General features: G+C 40.9%; 1 protein-coding gene across 1 annotated transcript; it reads left to right on the top strand.

The window, feature by feature from the left end:
- The first annotated feature begins 12,579 nt into the window (after positions 1–12,579).
- On the top strand, positions 12,580–13,089 carry LOC131882504 (uncharacterized). The gene has a single exon (XM_059229659.1). The coding sequence runs from the start codon at positions 12,580–12,582 to the stop codon at positions 13,087–13,089; it is 510 nt and encodes a 169-aa protein (XP_059085642.1).
- The last annotated feature ends 5,699 nt before the right edge of the window (positions 13,090–18,788 follow it).

The following is an 18,788-nucleotide window of genomic DNA, read 5'->3' as shown; positions in this document are numbered from 1 at the left end:
GGATAGGTTTCATACAGAATATCCTTTATATTTGTAGTTTTAAAGGTTCGTATTTTTGTCCACTTTTGTCCACTTTTGGACACTTTTGTCCACTTTTGTCCACCCTTATTTTTGGACACTTTTGGACACTTTTGGACAGGGGTGGACAAAAGTGTCCAAAAATGAAATGCCCACCCTGATCGTCGTTGGACGCAAGAGTCACCCTCATCAAAAAATAGGATCAAACCATTTTCTGTCCATGCATGTTTTCCCTCTTCTATGGTCAAGCCATTACCCCCTCTTTCATTACCCGAGCAAGACAGCTGATTGGTAGAGTGTCATTTTCATGTAGAGCAATTGAATTGACGTATTTTATTAACTACAGTGCGAAAAGGGGCCAACTACTACACAATCCAGGAATTCCAAAGTCAATCATCATAAATTAGAAACAACAATATACGTGAAAATTGGACTATATTAACTGGAAATGATCAGCAGTAACCTCTTAAACAGGATGGAGGTTGAAAACCGATCCAAAGTAAGGCCTAACTCATCGGTTTAGCCCCGTTTCCTAATGAGATCAAAGCCTACCGGGGTATACGGCAACAATTTAATAGACCTCCAGTTAAATTGAGACCTCCATGGAGAGACTAAAAAAGTTGGGACTATGCTGAGATGGCACGAAAGGTATCTGAAACTGTGCGTCTTCAAAAGCATCCACGTGCTTTGTCCCAACCTAGGATTTAGGGTCAATTCTAGTGACTGTAGAAGTTTAGTGTGCGTTTCGAGTGCACCTTCAAGCCCTCGACAATCCAGGCTAATTCGAACAATGAAGTCTGCATCTCTTCATTCTCGGGCTCCTCTATTGTTTAATTTGCTTCCCTCTAATATTCGTAGGTAAAACGTAGGCCTTGTTAATCCGGTTGCATCTTTCATGTCAGACTTGGGCAATTTTTTATAGCATTCCAGTTCAACCCTGCATTCAAGGACTAGCTCGGTCTCCGAACTCTAATTCGTTGGGAGCCCAAATATCAGATAAAGATTGAAAGGCAATAAGTAGACAAATTATAACCTTTCATTTTAATAGTACTGGGGATTACATTCCCTGGAGCGGTTAGAAAAGCCCGTGAAAAACGAAACGAGTTAAATATACTTCAGTACCACGTCAAAGAGAAACTGCTAAAGCTAAACATAAACATAAATGAGCAATAAACTTGCTTGGTTTTAAAGTAAATACGTCTTATCAAAGAGCCGTGAAAAACCAAACCTACTTGAGTGAATAAATGGCAATTCACATTTGTTCACCCACACACAAACACCATGAGTAATACACGGGCACAGCAACAGAGGAAGTCACACCTCGTGGCGAAATTACAAGGAGATAAGAACAAGAGCAAACGAAAATGCGTCTGTTCTCAGCGAGCTCCAAAACATAATTTAAATCAAAGTCGTATAAAACATTTCAAAAACAAATTTCACCATCCCCTTTTGCAGCCCTTCAGGGAACCTGAGATGAGCGCGGCCTTGAAGAAAATGAGGAATCAAGCCCCCCTCAACATCTGGGGTCTCTCCTTTCCAACTTTCACTTTTCTGGACCCAAATTTAGGTTTCCAAGAACACTTCAACACTGCCCTCCAAACCTCTTTCATCCCCTCAAAAAGGAGTAAGGACCTCAAGTACATTCCACAATGGATAATCACTCTGCAGAACACGTACTTGAAGATGGTGTCCAACCTACTATACCAGCCGTTTGTTTCTCCGAATTTTCATTATGTACATGTCGGTATATGATAATACATTCACTTTTATACATTTTATGCCATGAAAAGACCGAAAAGTGCTATGCATTTTTTCCCATTTTTTATTTATTCTAGAGGTTAAGTTTGTTTCGAAAGAACATTTCAAATGACATGTGATTTTGATATCGACCTTTAATGAATTGATGGATACAGTCAGAACATTTTTGCTCATACAATTGAATGGTGAGAAAATAAACAAAGATATAAACACTGAGGGTAGACTCTTTGCCCTCATTTGAAAATAGGGCATGGATAGTATGATGTATGTAGGTCGAGGTCAAGGTCGATGAGTAGGTGGATTTAAACAAAAAAACGAGCCTTGTCATATGATGGCCTCAAGTCCATTGCCTCCGATCAATGATTCTCGGCTCCCAAACTATCTTGGTTACAAAGAATGGTTAAGGAGATGGGCCACTACTTTGTCCAGAACGGCTTGATAATCCAACCCTCGTCCATTCTGATGAATGGAGGGTTTGCGTTGATTAAGGGTTTGTGTGGATTGAGGATTTGCCAACATTACGGACGGGAGGTTCAATCCGGACACAAAGACCACCGACCAAGGTGTCCAAGCAAAGTATGAGACCAGGGTGTTTTCCAAAGTCAAATCATTGATGTTAATGTGGATATTGCCACTTTCCCGTTGGGTTGCCAATAGACGAGAACAACTTATCAGTTCATTTTTGCACCTTCCCCAAGCACAGATGCCGATTTGGTGGATAGAGTGCTTGAACATAAGCCATCAATCTGATACTTGATTGAGTAAGATAAGATGTTATCAACAGCAAGATTGAATCGTCATGTAAATGTAAATGGATGAATAGGATGAATCTTTGAGAGGCAGTGGCAAGATGCAATCCTGGGATTCAATCTTGGAAATTCAAACCTTGACTTCCATCGTAGTGTAAAGGTACCCTTAATCACACAAGAAGTGCGATCTTGCGTAACATGCTTATTTGGTAATCTTGCATATTTGGATGATTTCATCCCTTGACATCCTTAAACAACTCGGTCTTTATGGCTTTCAGATCCAATGAAATGAAAGTCAAGTGGAATCCAGGAAGAATTATATGCGCCACAGACATGTAGCTAATGGTGCATTTACACAAGATACACTTGGACACAAAATTTAACAAATAATTTCGGAAATGTTAGACTTCTGAAAAAGATAAATCCATTGTTTCAAAATGCATGCGTAGGTCTCCACAAGATTTAGGGTCGGTTTTTGAACGAAGCATTTCAATTCAAATCAAAATTGTGACTGAGGTCTTATTGTGGTAATACATGTCAATATCATTTTCAACTTATTTCAAATCAGTTAAAGCCTTGGTTTTGGCCATGCTCTGAAGTCTTGGTCACAATGTCGAAGTGAATCAAAATGACTGATTTTAAAAATAAAAAGGGCTCAGACATAGTCCAGATGTAGATAAAATGGCTTTTAGTCTCCTTATTCAGATGTCAAACATTTCCGGAACTGTTTGTCAAATCATGTGTCCAAATATCCCTCTTGTAAATAGGGCTTGTCAAGTGAACAGGTTCATGAACAACTGACGTTGTTTCATGGAGTAATAGCTATTTATTCAATTGCGGGGGCATTCTTTGCGTATAGGCTATAAAAGTGAGGCTTGAAGAAAGTTGACAAGGTCAAGATCACAGGTCTGTGGTCAAGCATGGAGTACGACAGTAGTGGAGTGGAAAGCTCTCAGAAATCTCGCAAAAAGACGTTTCAGTTTTGCGATACCTTCTAATCAAGTGCTTGAAAATGAAGATGGAATTCATTGAGCACATTGAACACTCTCTCAGTATCTGATTAGTGCATCTGATTAGGAGGTAACGCATAGCTCTGCAAAACCTCGCTAGAAGACGTACAATCTTCGACCGACCTTTCCACTCCAATACTGACGCACTCAATGGGTCAAGGCACCATGAATGCGTTCGCACTTTCATGCCCTCGAATTTGAAGAGAAGAGTGAGGGCTTGCCCCAGCTTCTCTTCACACGAGAGGGGAGGATGAAATGGCGAACGTATTCAAGGTGTTGTTGACCGATCGACTTTTTGAGATCCGAACTTGAATAAACTGCATGTAACGAACGCCGCCGTTATTGAAAACCCAGTTTTCTTTAACAAGAACCGGTTTTCAAGTTAAGAATTTCCCTCGAAACTGCTCGAAGCCAAATCTGACCTTAGCGAATGTCCATTCAAGAGTGGCTAAAAACTTAGATTCCGACCACTCGTAAACACAGCATCATGAAATAAGATTTCTAATGGTGGCGTTTGCTTTCCTTAGCGTGCAGGAGAGGGAACTTTATACCGCTGAAAACGGGGTCCTTGTAAAAGAATATTTTCATGGCTTATCCCCTTGACCGCTTGACCGCTTAGCCTTATGCCTCAACCAATCTGAGTTGAGAATTTCGGTCGACACATAATCTAATTGGTTCTTGGAAGGGGTCAAGCGGACAAGCGGTGAAGCGGATAAGCCACGAAAATAGCAGCTATTATCTGCTTGTCTAAGCAAATATCATTGCAGTTTTGAACCAGTTTGATAATGCGTTCACCAAATTACGCCAAACATCTTTACATTGTTAGGTTTTGTAGCCCAGCTCACTCAAAATAACTTGATTATTGAAAATGTAGTAGGTGGATGGTGCGAGTTGACTGTGATGTTTGTCTTCGTTCTCCCTCCCCAATGCCCAAAATAAGGGTGCCGGACCACACTTTTCCTTGAATTTCCTTCACTTTACACCCCCTTTGCACCGTAACAGGAGGATCTGCACTTTCACTGAGTCTTGGTGAATGAGTCACGTTATATTTCGGACAAACTACTTTTCTATTTTTGTCAGATTCCCAAACAGACATTTTGGGGGTCACAAACCCAACAATTACCTTTGGAGTGTACCTCTGTTTTGAATGATTCAAACAGGCCACGGACCATGTCCAACTTCCGGCTTTGGAATGGCGGTGGCCGTGACTTTCAAAGTCACACCAGAATACGAGCTCAAAATCTAATACTATTGTAAATTGTGAAGGCCACTCAAAAACAACGAGTGTAAATTAGAGAATTGCCTGGCTATTCCTTCTTATATAAAATGTCTTACTCTAATACTTATCATAAATTGGGACTCGCCTTGACAAACGCCACTTGGGTCCGTTTCTGAGAGGGTGCCCGTCACATCGTTTTGAGCATCAGACCCTTGATCGATCAAGCAATTGGCAACGCACAAACAACAATGAGTCGAAGTGTCAAAGGTAAAATAATTCACGCGAGCTGTGTATTTGGAACAAGCTGCCCGGCAAGCCTTGGCATTTGTGATGTGATGAAAGGTACGAATAGTCCGATATTGCCGCTCGTAGCTCTTCAGACATCGGACGTGATTTTCCACACATCCTATTGGTGAAAAAAAGTATTTGTAGACTATTGGATTAGTACAGTTTATAGACGAGACTCACCGTGAACGCCGTATAATCCAACTGCTATAAGGTAAATGAGAGGAATATGCAGCCAAGTCATGATCTTAACTAGCTTTGGACTTTCCGTAACATGTTTTCCCCTTTTTATGTCCAGACTCCAACTGGGAATGTTTAGAGATAGCGAAAGTTTGCAATATGAGGGATTTGCATCATAACTTTGAAAAGCTCAAGGGCTTAATTAGGTTTTTGTCATGTGCCATTCTTTTTTATTTAGAATGAATAACTGAACAAAGAAATGAGTCAGGAAATAGATTATCACACTTATGATAGCCATTTGTGTTAATATACTCCACAGGGTGCATGGTATGCGAGGTTACACTTTCAATAAAATCTAAGGATTGATCCAGCATTTGAAATCCTCAACCAATAGCAATAAAGCTCGAGTTCAGGATAAGTTAGGAGGTGCATCATGTAATCTATTCAATCTAACCTACATTTGCGTTTTAATCACTTATCCAAGACGAGGTCGGAATCGGCCAACAACTTCAAAGTCTTTGAAAGTGGAACGCCGCATGCCTCGCACCCTGTAGATTCAGCGTGTGTACGTAGTCGAGCGGACTGATAGATCATGAAATTCATAATGCAGAGTTTCTTGAACTCTGCGAATTCCTTTTTCCTAGTTAGCATGGATTTCGAGCACAATTTAGCACCGTCACCCAACTTCGAAAAGGTCATTGAGGTACTAGACAATCACGAGTAAGTCGATATAATAAATTTCGACCTTGCCAAGGTCTTTGTCTAAGTACGTAGGTCATGATACCTCAGTAACCAAGCGTGATGAGATTGGGATCATAGGAAAAACTCTCATTTGGTTAATATGAAGTTAAAAGGGAAGAAAGCTTTTCGTCTAGAGATTTAAGGAAATTAATTCCCGTTAGCGGTGAGGCAGTCATTAAAAAATGATAGCATTTTTAACTTGTTTGCCACTGTCAAAGGAGGAAGTCATTTTCAAAATTATTTACATTCGTTCATATTGGATAACGCATTTCTTCTGGATTCTTAGGCGTTATGCGACTTGAGATTCATGTCAAAGACTACATTTTGCTTGAACTGTACAGGGGGTCAAGGTTCAATTTCGGTTTTCGGCCAAATTTACATTATTCATGGCTCATCTCGAGCAAAACTCTTTTTCTCTAATTTCTTATTGTTTCTATTTCCGTTTTTATTCGCATTATTCTCACTTTAATTGCAAAACACCAAATGTAAATTGATTGAAGTCTATTTTATTATTTGTGGTTGAAGGTAACATTTCTAACCTACTGTAGAGCAAACATGTGTTCTTCTCGTTGTAGACAACGCAAAACACTCTATGTCAGGGACTGACGAGTCCCGCATAAGCTTGACTAATTGAATAAGAATTAATTACCGCTCCGAAAGTCATTTTGGAAGTGTCCGTCTACAGTTATCATTCTTATTATTATTTGTACAGGGAACGAGTGAGTTGGCACAGTCATCAAAATTCTCTGCATCCCAAAAAACGAAGACGAATGATGACATGATCAATGCTGTGCAGGCCTATGTCGAGGCCAATTGCCGCAGGACTCTCAAGGATATAATGGAGGATTGTGACCCCTCAGGGATGACGCAGCCAGATAGTTTCGAACGTTCCTGGAGTTCTGAGAGTCCTTTGTCACCTTCACTCCAAAGAGCAAGCTGCAGTCCCCAGTAAGAACCAAGTCAAAATGCCAGGAGAGCCGACAGAAAAGAATGGCCCTAGCCTTCTTCAACTTCGAGGGCTTCATCAACTTTCGATTTCTTATTGAAATCAACTTCCTGAAACAGTTGAAGACGAAGAGGCGTGCGCTGGTAAGGGGGGGGAATGATGGCTTCATACGCACAACGCCCATGGACCCGGTCACAAAAGCTCTGCTACCCTTGAGTTCAGGGCCAAGAAAAGGATCGACTTGTTTCACTCAGTAACCTTGGAAAAAAGTTAAGCCCCGAAAAAACTACATTTCAACTTCTTTGACCAGGAAAAATGTTGGTGCCATGTTTTCAGGTTTTTTTTACTTCTTGAGCCATTTTGAGACACTTTTAGGCCTTTTGTTGTCATGTGGATCCTCATCTCCTTCCCTCTTAACTCGTTGTTCCTTGCTTGGGAACATTTTATCTACTTCTGTGTAGCATGATCAAATAAAAGATGAATTTTTTCTGTAAGAAGCTTTCAGCAATCCTTCTAGTTTGTGTTTTCACTCCTTTACTCACTGCTTACATCAAGAGTGTGAGTGCCTGTGTCCCTTTTGCCTACACTTGACTGGTTCATCCCACAGTCAAGTAGTGGCTGGATGTTACCAACCCAAGCTATCAGGGTTTCCATAATGAAAGGCTTATTAATGGAGGACGGAGCTTTGCCATCCAAAACCAGCTCATAACCAGCCCAAGAACCTCCTAGTATAATAATACAACAAGACAATAAGTATACCGTTAAGATCATACTTGCAGGCATACTCTAGAGACCAAGACATCTGATGAATAGGTACTAAAAGGTTAACAGTAATAGGTAATTGGTAAATTATGAGGACAACTTCAATTTGTAATTGACCTTGGGTCTTTCAAGTTAATATTGTTCTTGCTTTTGTCCCAGCATTCAAGCAGCCCAACATTCAAACTTTAATGCACCAAATACAACAAAAAATGCAACAAAATGAAAATGCAACAAAACAATGCAACAATTCAAACAAATGCAACTTTAGCCTTGAACTGGCTTCATCTTGCGTTGAATTGGTAGTATAAAGTCATTGGTTGACGATTTCAAAAAAGAGGTTGTCGCACTTGATCTCTCGGTTCCCAAAACTAGTTGGTCTGCTTTTCATCAAGTTTCAATATGAGCCAGGGTGCTATTTTAAAATTCGCTACAGTCCATGCTATTGAGTTCTGATCGAATTAAGACACATACCAATTACTTGACCTATCCATATATCCTCAATTACTTTTTCACTTACGAAAAAGAATGCTAGACTAAACATTGGAAAGACGCAATGAAAGAAAAGATGAATCTTTTGGCGAAATTGTCTCACGTTTGTGTGTTTGTCGACACTCTGTGCGTGATGGAGTATTTGGTGTCATGCCAGTAGGAAAGTGATAAATGATTAAAGAGTAATTAAATTCAAAAATGAACTTATTTCTATGATCCCTGAACGTATACCTTAAATTCCAAGTTCCAATGCATATTGTATTTAATAAAATTTAGCACCCAAAATTCGTTGCTGCCTGTTTAATGGATGTAGGAGCCGTGTGGGGGTTATTTTTAGAAGGTCAAAAATCTCGAAAATTTCCTTTTCAGCGTGACTTCAAATTAAGACTGGGTGTTTTACTATGATTCTGCAAAGATGAATTAAGCTAGAGCCGCAATTTTTTATATCTAAACTCATAGATAGTTTACAGCTTACTTCCCTAAAATTGCCATTTTCACCTTTAACGAACCAATCGTAGGTTATGGAACCTCAAATTGGTGGCAGACGTAAATGACCCACGCTGTAACTGTTCTTTATTCCACTCTCGTTGAGAATTGAATATTCCATATATCACTAATATGATTGCTTGGACAGTACTGTTATACTCTTTGTTATGGAAGATACGACACGATAACATACGATAAGATACGATAACAAAGAATGAGAAATTTCCAGTCAATGGTTCCTTACATCTTAGACATAAAATATAACTACTTCTTAATCTATAATAGTAGAGCATGATGTTAATTCATTCAACCTAAACTATACTGGTGTATTTGAATACCCGGGCATTCATTTTTCTCTTCCCTGCGACTCCTATTATAAGTATTTTAAGCGTTTTTAAGCAAAAGAGGGACAATGAATATGAGGCAAAGTTGGATGGTTTAACAAGAAGGGATAAATCAATTATAAAAATTAGTGTTGCCAGTTAAGAGACTGAGCTTCATCTTCGTAACTCACTCTATTGTCGGTAATCTAATGGCCTATGGTCAGGTTGGGCATTTCATTTTTGGACACTTTTGTCCACCCCTGTCCAAAGGTGTCCAAATATGTCCAAAAATAAGGGTGGACAAAAATGGACAAGTGTCCAAAAATACGAAACTTTAAAACTACAAATCTAAAGGAAATTCTACATGAAACCTATCCTTTATTTCAAAATTGCTCATTAATTATTCCTACAGCAAAAGAAGTCTTTAAAACCTTTGCCATATACAAGTACCTCTAAAAATACCCAAAAAAGATATTTGAAAGACATGTTCTTAACCCTCTAGTAGAATACAGCTGGTGCAAAGCATTCAAAAACTGGAATAAACAAACATTATATTATAGTTATATAGCATTTATTCAACATTATTACCTTTTCAGCAACAATATTTTTGTTTAAAATCGTCAGTCATTTGGGATTTCTTCTTAAAAAAAGCTAATACTGAGAATTGAACATCTTACCGATTGCTAAAATTTAGTAATGACATATCTTCCTATATTTATGGTTTTTCTTCCATAAGCAAGTTACTTGAGACATTGTTAGGCATATTTTTTAACTTTTAAAGATGCGTTTGATGTCAAGAAATGAGAATGCTCCCTATGTTTTTTAATAAAACATATATCTTAGTTTTTAGATGTATGATAAAAGTGTAATTCTTGTACTCCTTATAAATATGTTATGTATTACAAATATGAAAAAATATTATTGGATATTTTATATAAAGCTGCTAAGCTTTTTTTAAATTTAAGACTTAATCTTAGTTAAAATTACCAAGCCACCAAATGCCCTGGTTGTTGTGTGGCTTTGGCTTTCTAACATTCAAAATATATTCATGATATTTGTTTTGACTTTATAAAGCTATATTGTATCAAGATAATGAATTGAGATCTCAAAAAACATTTCAGTGTATATCTTGGAAATCAAAAACGTTAGTGAAAAGGCTAGTTGTTACTTCTTTTTCATGTATTTTAAGAAAGCTTAGACTTTATTGATTACTGATTTTATTTGCTGGTTAACATCTAGATTAGGTAAAGAAATAACATGATTTAGGGTTTAAAAGTGTTTGCTTGTCAATCCCCTTTTGAACAATTGTCCTTACTTTTGGACACGTTCTGCCCACTTTCGGACACTTTTGTCCACTTTTGTCCACTTGTTGACACTTTTGTCCACTTGTTGACACTTTTGTCCACTTTTGAACACTCTTGGAAACTTTTGTCCACTTGGTGTCCAAAAGTCACGCTAATTCTCAAAATTGCCCACTCTGGCCATGGTGTGGTTGTCCTTGGTGTGTAATGGTTGCACCATGAATCTGAAGTTTTAGCATATGTAAGCCCAGACACCGATATTATGCTCATTTCGTGGAATGTTATGATGGAACTGATGATGATTCCAAAGACGATTCCATATTCTACGGATGACGCAAGTACATACGGAATAACTAAGGAGGTGAAGGTTCAAACATCATTACCCTTCCCTACCAATCCGTCTTCCGCCCGAATCGACAAAATACGTGAACATTTGTTGTCGCAATTTTCGGACGTATTTGATTCGATTACAACTTTCAAGGCCATGGAGGGCGACCCAACGGAGATTCATTTGAAAGACATGAGGGGAGTTAAACCTTATGTATGCACAACGGATCTATTCCTTACGCCTTTCAAGAGGACGCAAAGAAGGAGCTGGATTGATTATATGGAGAAGATGGGGATTACTGAAGATGCAGAAGATGAGCCATCACTATGAGTTTCGCCATTGCTCGTGACAGGTTAACCAAGCGGTGGAGTACGGCTGGATGTGGATTATTCGATACTGAACGAACATGTACTCAGGCCTATACACCCATTTCCTTCGGCGAAGGACATTATGACCTCAGTGCCGTCGAAAAGTCGGTTCTTTATGGTCATGGATGCAACAAAAGGATACTGGCAGTTCCCTTTATCACCTGAGGCAAGAAAATTGACCACCTTCCTCACACCATGGTGCCGAAAGAGGTCGTTAACGACATTCTCGTGTTTGGATCGTCATTTCCTAAAATTTTTTTTTTTAAAAGTCTTTATTGCGAGATTCTCATTCTCATTGGATCACAATAGTTTTACAATGTGTTCAGTTTTATATATATATATATCCTGTCCCATGTAGGGTTCAGTGTTCGAGCCGTATTGGAACGGTGCAGGGAGCATAAGATGACGTTGTCACCAAAGAAGTTTGTTTTGGGTCAACGTCAGGTATCATACTCGTATGTTGGATACCAAATCAGTGAAGACTGGATTCAGCCTGATCCGGCTAAATTGACAGCCATTGGGGAGTTTCCTCAGCCATCCAATGTGACCGATCTTCGAGCCTTTTTTGGGCTTGCAAATCAGTTAGGGTCATTTACCCCTAACGTGGCGAAGGCCGTGCTTCCTCTCCGTCCCTTACTCTCCTCAAAAAATGAATTCGTATGGCAGAAGGATGTCCATACCGTAGCGTTTAAAAAAGCATGCCGGATGCTCTCTTCGGCACCTGTTCTCGCCTATTTTGACTCAACACTCCCAATCAGACTCCTTACAGATGCTTCGCGATAGCAGGGCTTGGGGTTTGCCCTCCTTCAAGATCACGGGTGCAATGAACCTGATTGGCGATTGGTTCAATGTGGATCTCGATTTATTTCGGACACTGAATCCAGATATGCAGTGTGTGAACTGGAATTGTTGGCCATCGTGTGGGCAATCCAAAAGTGTAGGGTGTATCTCTTGGGTGTGCAATCATTTGTGGTTGTGACTGACCACACACCCCTGATTCCCATTATGAACGGAATGTCACTCGATGCCTTGGAAAATCCCAGGCTCCAACGTATGAAGGAAAAATTAACGCATTATGTTTTCAAGTTGGAATGGTCTAAGAGCAAAACTCATAGCATCGCCGACGCGCTGAGCCGGGCCCCAGTCGACGACCCAGTGGGGGGAGGGGAATGGGATTATCCCGGACCCGATATATATTTGGACAAGGCGATAATTAGCTCCATCCAGGTGCATGATATGGAAGCTGATCCCGCATTAAATCTTTTCCGGAAAGCGGCCGAGATTGATCAGGAATACCTGGCTTTGAGAGACCCCTTCATGATGAATCCGTCACAGTTATGAACCTGCCTCCAAACGTTCGGTTGTACAAGAAGCTCTGGAATTAAATGTCAATTGTTGATGGTTTGGTGCTCATTAATTGTCAGAGGATCATTGTTCCGCCCAGTGCCCGCAAGGAGATACTTAGTCTCCTCCATCTTCCTCATCAAGGCATTATAAGGACGTATCAACGTGCCCGTGAATTATTTTACTGGCCTGGAATGAAAAATGATATCGCATCCATGGTGGAATCATGTCAACAATGTCAGCTCCACAAACCGTCACTGGCTAGAGAACCGATGAAATCTGATCCACCACCTCAACGCCCGTTTGAGTCCGTAAGGGCCGATCTATTTGAATATGGGGGTCGGTACTTCTTGGCGTTTGTTGACCGGTATTCGGGATGGCCTTGTTATGATTCCTACGGGAAGGCACCTTCCACTACTGAGGTAGTGAAGTCGCTGAAGACGATCTTCACTCAATATGGTATCCCGATTAAAATGCGAACTGATGTCGGATCACAGTTTGCATCGACTGAATTTATGAAATTTTGCCATAAGGAGAAAGTCCACCTCATGATTAGCTCGGCGTTCTATGCCCAATCGAATGGCCATGCTGAGGCCGCCGTCAAGATGCTCAAAGGCTTGGTAAAAAACATTGGGTATGTGGACGATTGGACCGTGAGGCATTTGATGCTGCCTTTCTTGAATGGAGGAATGTTCCGCACGAGGATGGACTGTCACCCGCCCAATGGCTACTTGGCCACCGACTTCGAACCCGTGTTCCCGCACTTCAATCGAGTTATTTAGAGCTCACTCCTAGGGATCAGGAAGAAGCTCTCTGCAAGCGACAACTCGGATATGAAAAAGAAAAATCCCATTTTGATGACAGTTCCAGGGAGCTTGACCCTTTGCCACTTGGGCAATTGGTCTGAATTCAAGATTCAATTTCGACATTATGGAATAGATGTGGAACAATCAGATCCATTCGAGATAACGGTCAGTCTTACGGTGTTTCAATTGGAACTCGTCGATATACGAGGAATCGGTGTTTCCTTCGTTCAACACGACTGTATAAACCGCCGGAAATTTTAGATAAGCCAGCTGTTCAAGACCCCATTGATAAATCACAAAGGAGTATGAGATCCAAGAAGAAAACTGTTCGATTTTCGTTTTAAGTTGTTAATCAAATTGTTATCATTATTTCCATTAGATACAGGGAGGTGTAATGTCAGACTTTCTCTTTGAATCAATGCTATGTGCTAACCGGTTTTTTGTTCTGACTGCTAAGAGAGGGACAGTTAAAGTCAGGAGTTTAAAGTGCACGCATCCATCTTGTCGTGAGAAATAAAGTGTTCATTTGTTTCTTTTGTATTGGCTTACTGAATGGTGTGAAACGATACAGGCAGGTTATTGAAGGACTCAAGAGCCATGAATCAGTTGATGTGGCTTATTTCAACTTTGCCAGGGCCTTTGACAAGGTAGATCATGACCTTTTAGTAAACAAGCTCAATGAGATTAGGATCACAGGCAAGGTTTCCAATGAGGTATGATCTTCAAAGGTCAGGTGATTCCTTTTTTTTCTTACCGCGGGGAGATGAAAAAGTGTTACAGGGCCGGGCGGGCACTCTTAGGCGACTTGGATTAGCTTGAGCTGTTACATGAAATTTTTCCCCTTTTTAGCACTACCCTGACCTTAATCATGAGTGCAATCGTTTTGAATCAAAAAATTAACTCTTTGGCACACTTTTCATACAAAATAAGTATTAATTACTTGCTTGAAAAAAATTTGAGCGTGAAGTGCAATAAACGTGTTAAATCAACGGAACTGATTATAAGAGTGATTTTGGCTTTGCCACTGCGAAATTACAAGCCACAGAGAAGCCGAGCCGGCCAATAGATTTAACGACACAAATTTAAAAAGCAGATATTAGGCTCATTGGTGAGTAATTGATATTTTTTTAATAAAACGTTTGCCAAAGAGTTTATTCTTTAATTCAAAACTATTACATTCATGATTAAGGCCATGTTTGTGCTAAAAAAGAAAAGAATACATGTAACGGTTCAAGCTGGTCCAAGCCGCCTAAGAGTGCCCAAACAGCCCTGTGACACTACTTTATCTCCCCGCGGTAAGTAAAAAAAGGAATCACCTAACCTTTAAAGATCATTTCTCATTGGTTAAAGGGTTTCATTTGTGGTAGGAAACAATTGGTTAAGGTTGAGGGATCCCTTAGTGACATACATAATGTCAATTTAGGTGTTCCTCACGGCTCATGTTGTTTTGATTTCAAAGGGGGAGATATGTTGCTTCCCAGTAATTGAAGGCCGATTTCTCTCACATTGAATATTGCGAAGACGTTTGAGGAATCATGAAGTTCAAACTTGTAAAATTTTTTGATATCCATGAAGTCCTTCCTCCTAGGCAGCATGGGTTCCGAGCACATTTTAGCACAGTTACCCAACTGATTGCGCACTTAGGAATAAAGAAAAGAAATTAACGAAAACCATGATCCTTGCTGCATATGAAGAGGGCTGCAAAGTCAAGAAGTGCGAGGTTTGCCAATTCAACCGTATCAATTAAGAAAATGATAAAACATTAAGCTTATTGGGACATAGAAGCAGGAAAGGAAGATGACGTCATCGTCAAGTTTTGGGAAGTTACTTGCATTTTTGAGGCTTAATAGTTCTTTTTTTGAGGGATCAAATTAGAGTCCCAGTTCATCTACCCATAGAAGGAATGGTTCATGCAGCATTGTGTTTTAATAAACTGTCACAGCACTACTCATTAACGTGCCTAAAAATCACTTTTTAGCTGAAGAAATATTTTTTTGGACTTATTTTTCCTACTAGAGAACTTTCTATTTTTTACAAAAGACTTTTTGAAGCCTTAGAAACGTTTTTTGTCTGATATTGTGCTTTGTATCTTGGGTTTTTAGTACTTCTATTGTATTGAAAAGTACGCTCGTGACCTCCCAAAATTTGTGCTGATATCATCATTCAGCTGCTACCTAAAGGAGGAACTCTTGAAGAAAGAGAATGCTTTTGGAACGGAAAATACCCTACAATAGAACTGGGATGCTGTGCAATAGTTTGGGCCCACCATCAACCATTTCCCAGTACAAAATCTGCAATATACAAACGACCTGGTTCTCTTAGCTGTATCAGGGGGGCTGGGTTTGAATAACGAATGAATAGGCTCTAGCCAATTCCGTGGAATTGCAAAATGCCATCAATGAGCTTCACAGTTACTGCCAAGAGAACGGCCTTCAAGTCAATACCATCAAGACGAAGGCCATGGTTTTCCATAAAGGTCGTCTGCCCCCACCTCCTTCCTTATCAACAATAGTCTGATTGAAATCAAGTATTTTAACTATGTTGGTTTCAGTCTCCACACAAGTCTCCTTCACTAATCACCTTCAGTCCACAATAACCAAGACCAGGGCCAGGATCAGTGGTAGGTTTATATGGCTTTATGAAACTACCAACGAAGATGGGACAGTGTTTCGGGATCAGAGGTAAAAGCTCTCCATCATCAATCCTGGCGTCTCCTCATAACCGGTTCTCCAACGAAGAAGAGAGAATCTTCCATCGGCCTCATTGACCTAGTGGAAGTGCATGTGTACCGGAGCGAACACATCTAATTAGTCATCTACCAACTCCTCCACCGAAAGAGCAATGAATGTTACGTGAAATGATCTCAAACAATAAATTTAGGGCTTGCAGGATAACCGTTCAGGTGGATTGGATTCACGAAGATTTCTACGGAGAGGGCGGAGGGAGGTTTCATAGGTAGAATCTTTGTCGGAACGTTCATCACCATCACATGGTTTCAGAAGACGGAGAAATTTCTGATTCCGCCATAAAACACGGCCAGAGGGAAATCTCAGTCTATAACGGCGGTTATCTTCCGTTTCAACAACATTTGCAAGGGTGTCCCATCGAATTGATGTGGGAACTTGGACAAGAACACGGCTTCCAGACAATATTCAAGAGAGTGGACGGGTGGAATGATCATAATATTATTTCGTCTTTTCGTTAGTCCAGACGTTTCTTGTCGACTTCTTCAGCGCTTTTGTGCCATTCAGTGTCAAAGGAACGCCAATTGGCCGGAACAAGTGACCGCAAAGGTTTACCAAAGAGACGCTGAGCAGGCGAAAGTCCATCGTCACGAGGCGAATTGCGAAGCTCAAGGAGGCCAGACTGGAATGAGTCGGCATTCAAATCTCCGCCAGTTTTTTTAAGTAAGGGCTTCACAATCTTAACTGAAACCTCGGCGTGGCCATTACTTTGGGGATGATAAGGAAAAGATGGTTTCCATATCACGCCCCAATCACGTTGAAAATTCTGCATCTCTTCAGAACGATATTGAGGGCCATGGTCTGATCGTAATATTCTAGGAACTCCCATCAAAGAGGAAAGTCTCCTGAACACTCTCATGACATCGTTGTGAGCATCCGGGAATTTGGCAACATTGGAAATCCAGAATACCGATCGGCATATACCAGATAGTGATGAGATCCAAGAAGAAACAAATCACTCGTGACAACGTCAAAAGCCCGGGTAGGTAATGGCTTTGCATCATAGGTTCTGAGACATGAGAAGGGCGGTAGGTTTGGCAGGATTTACAAGCTTCCACGGTCGTGGCTACATCATTGGCAAATCCAGGCCAGTAAACGGTTTGTCTGGCTCGACGCTTTGTCTTTTCCAAGCCTTGGTGGCTGGCATGAAGACGTTGAAGTACAACTTTGATTGAATTGCGAGGGATGACGATCCCATGTCCTTGAAGAACCAAATCATTTTCGACCGACAATTCATGAAACAACTTCCGAAATTGTTGCACATAACCATTGAGAACACTACTAAAATCTGATTGAATGGTCATATTTAGCTCGCCTACGCAGGTCGCCCAAAATGAGATCATCCGCGGCACTAGATATTTCAAGGATAGCATTAATTTGTACACCATCCTGATCCTCTTTGGGGTCTTTTTGTTCATCAGGGTCTATCGTGGGTGCGCGAGAAAAGGCATCGGGAATTTGCTGCTCCTTTCCCTTCCTCCATTTCGCTTTGAAGGAAAAATCACACAGACGGGATCGGTAATTGAGAAGGCAAGGGTTATCAATCGCAGCCAGGGTCTATTCGTTAAATAATGTCTTCAACGCAGTTTGTGATCGGATAAGACAGTGAAAAGGGAAGACCACGGAGGCAAACTCCTACCTTTTACGCAAAAGATCACGAAGGGGACCGGCTGCTTCCGCAATAAGAGGACTAAAAGTACCCAATTGTTTAACGAGTCTGATGAAGGAACGCAGCTCAGTCTTGGTGGTAGGTACAGGAAATTCCGAAATTGCCTGCAATTTAGACGGGTCAGCCTCAATGGAACCGTGCAAAATTCGGTAGCCAACGAATCTAATCGTCGTAACACCAAGAACCGACTTCTCTTGGCTGACTGTGGGACCGTGACGGGCACACCGTTCCAGGACATTACACAACAACTTGACCATACCTGTGAATGACGAATGACCAAGGCCAATATTATCAACGACTTTGTGAGCGTTGAGACCATCCATTGCTACATTTCCACGGTAGCTAAAGCTGTCACCAATGGAAACAAATCCCATGGGACTTCTAAGGAATCTGTAACGCCCAAACACAGTAATGAAGATTCTAAGAGGTTGTGCGTCTGAATGTAGGGGCATTTGCCAATACCCCTTTACCAAATCAAGTTTGGCAAAGAATTTCTCATTAGGATGGAAACCACCAATAGCTTCGGCTGGGGTCTTCGTATGGCAAGTGGTTCGTAGAACTTGCGAGTTAAGCTTAGTTAGATCCACACAGAAGCTAACGTCACCATTGGGTTTCGGAACTATCACTACAGGGTGACACCAAACACTAGGAAGATCGCCAAGAGGCTCATTGACTTGCCTTTGTTCCATATAGTCTATAATTGACTTAACTTCATCCCTTAAAGCATAAGGCACCGGCCTAGCTGCGTGGACAGCAAAGGGTTTGAAATCAGGTTTCAAAGTTATAGTCATTGGATCGCCAACAATCGGTCCACACATGGGACGCAGTTCCACGGAATCATCAAACACTGCGGAATAAATGGTTCGCAACTTTTTTTCCACTAGGGCAAACGTTGAAGCGTCCGGAGGCGTTTCAGACAGAGTAATTAGCCAGTCTTGACGGTCAGGCCAAACCTCATTAGGCATCAGATTCGATTCAACACTTAGCAAAGGTCTCTGCATACAAAAAGAATGATCGACCAAGGCCACTTCAGACTTCGGGCAAGGATTGGGACGCGGGAAATTCGGTCCAATGATGTTCAACTTTTTGCAAACGTCCAAGCTCAGGTAAAACCCTTGGACGTCATTGCAGACGAGATCGGAAGAGCAAGGCCACTTCGGACTTCGGGCAAGGATTGGGACGCGGGAAATTCGGTCCAACGATGTTCAACTTTTTGCAAACGTCCAAGCTCAGGTAAAACCCTTGGACGTCATTGCAGACGA

The sequence above is a fragment of the Tigriopus californicus genome, chromosome 6, assembly GCF_007210705.1.
Source record: "Tigriopus californicus strain San Diego chromosome 6, Tcal_SD_v2.1, whole genome shotgun sequence".
Classification (NCBI taxonomy): Eukaryota; Metazoa; Arthropoda; class Copepoda; order Harpacticoida; family Harpacticidae; genus Tigriopus; species Tigriopus californicus.
This window is presented reverse-complemented; position numbering and strand designations above follow the sequence as displayed.

Coding starts and splice junctions, on each gene's coding strand:
- LOC131882504 (XM_059229659.1), top strand. CDS start 12,580: ATGAAATCTGATCCACCACCTCAACGCCCGTTTGAGTCCGTAAGGGCC.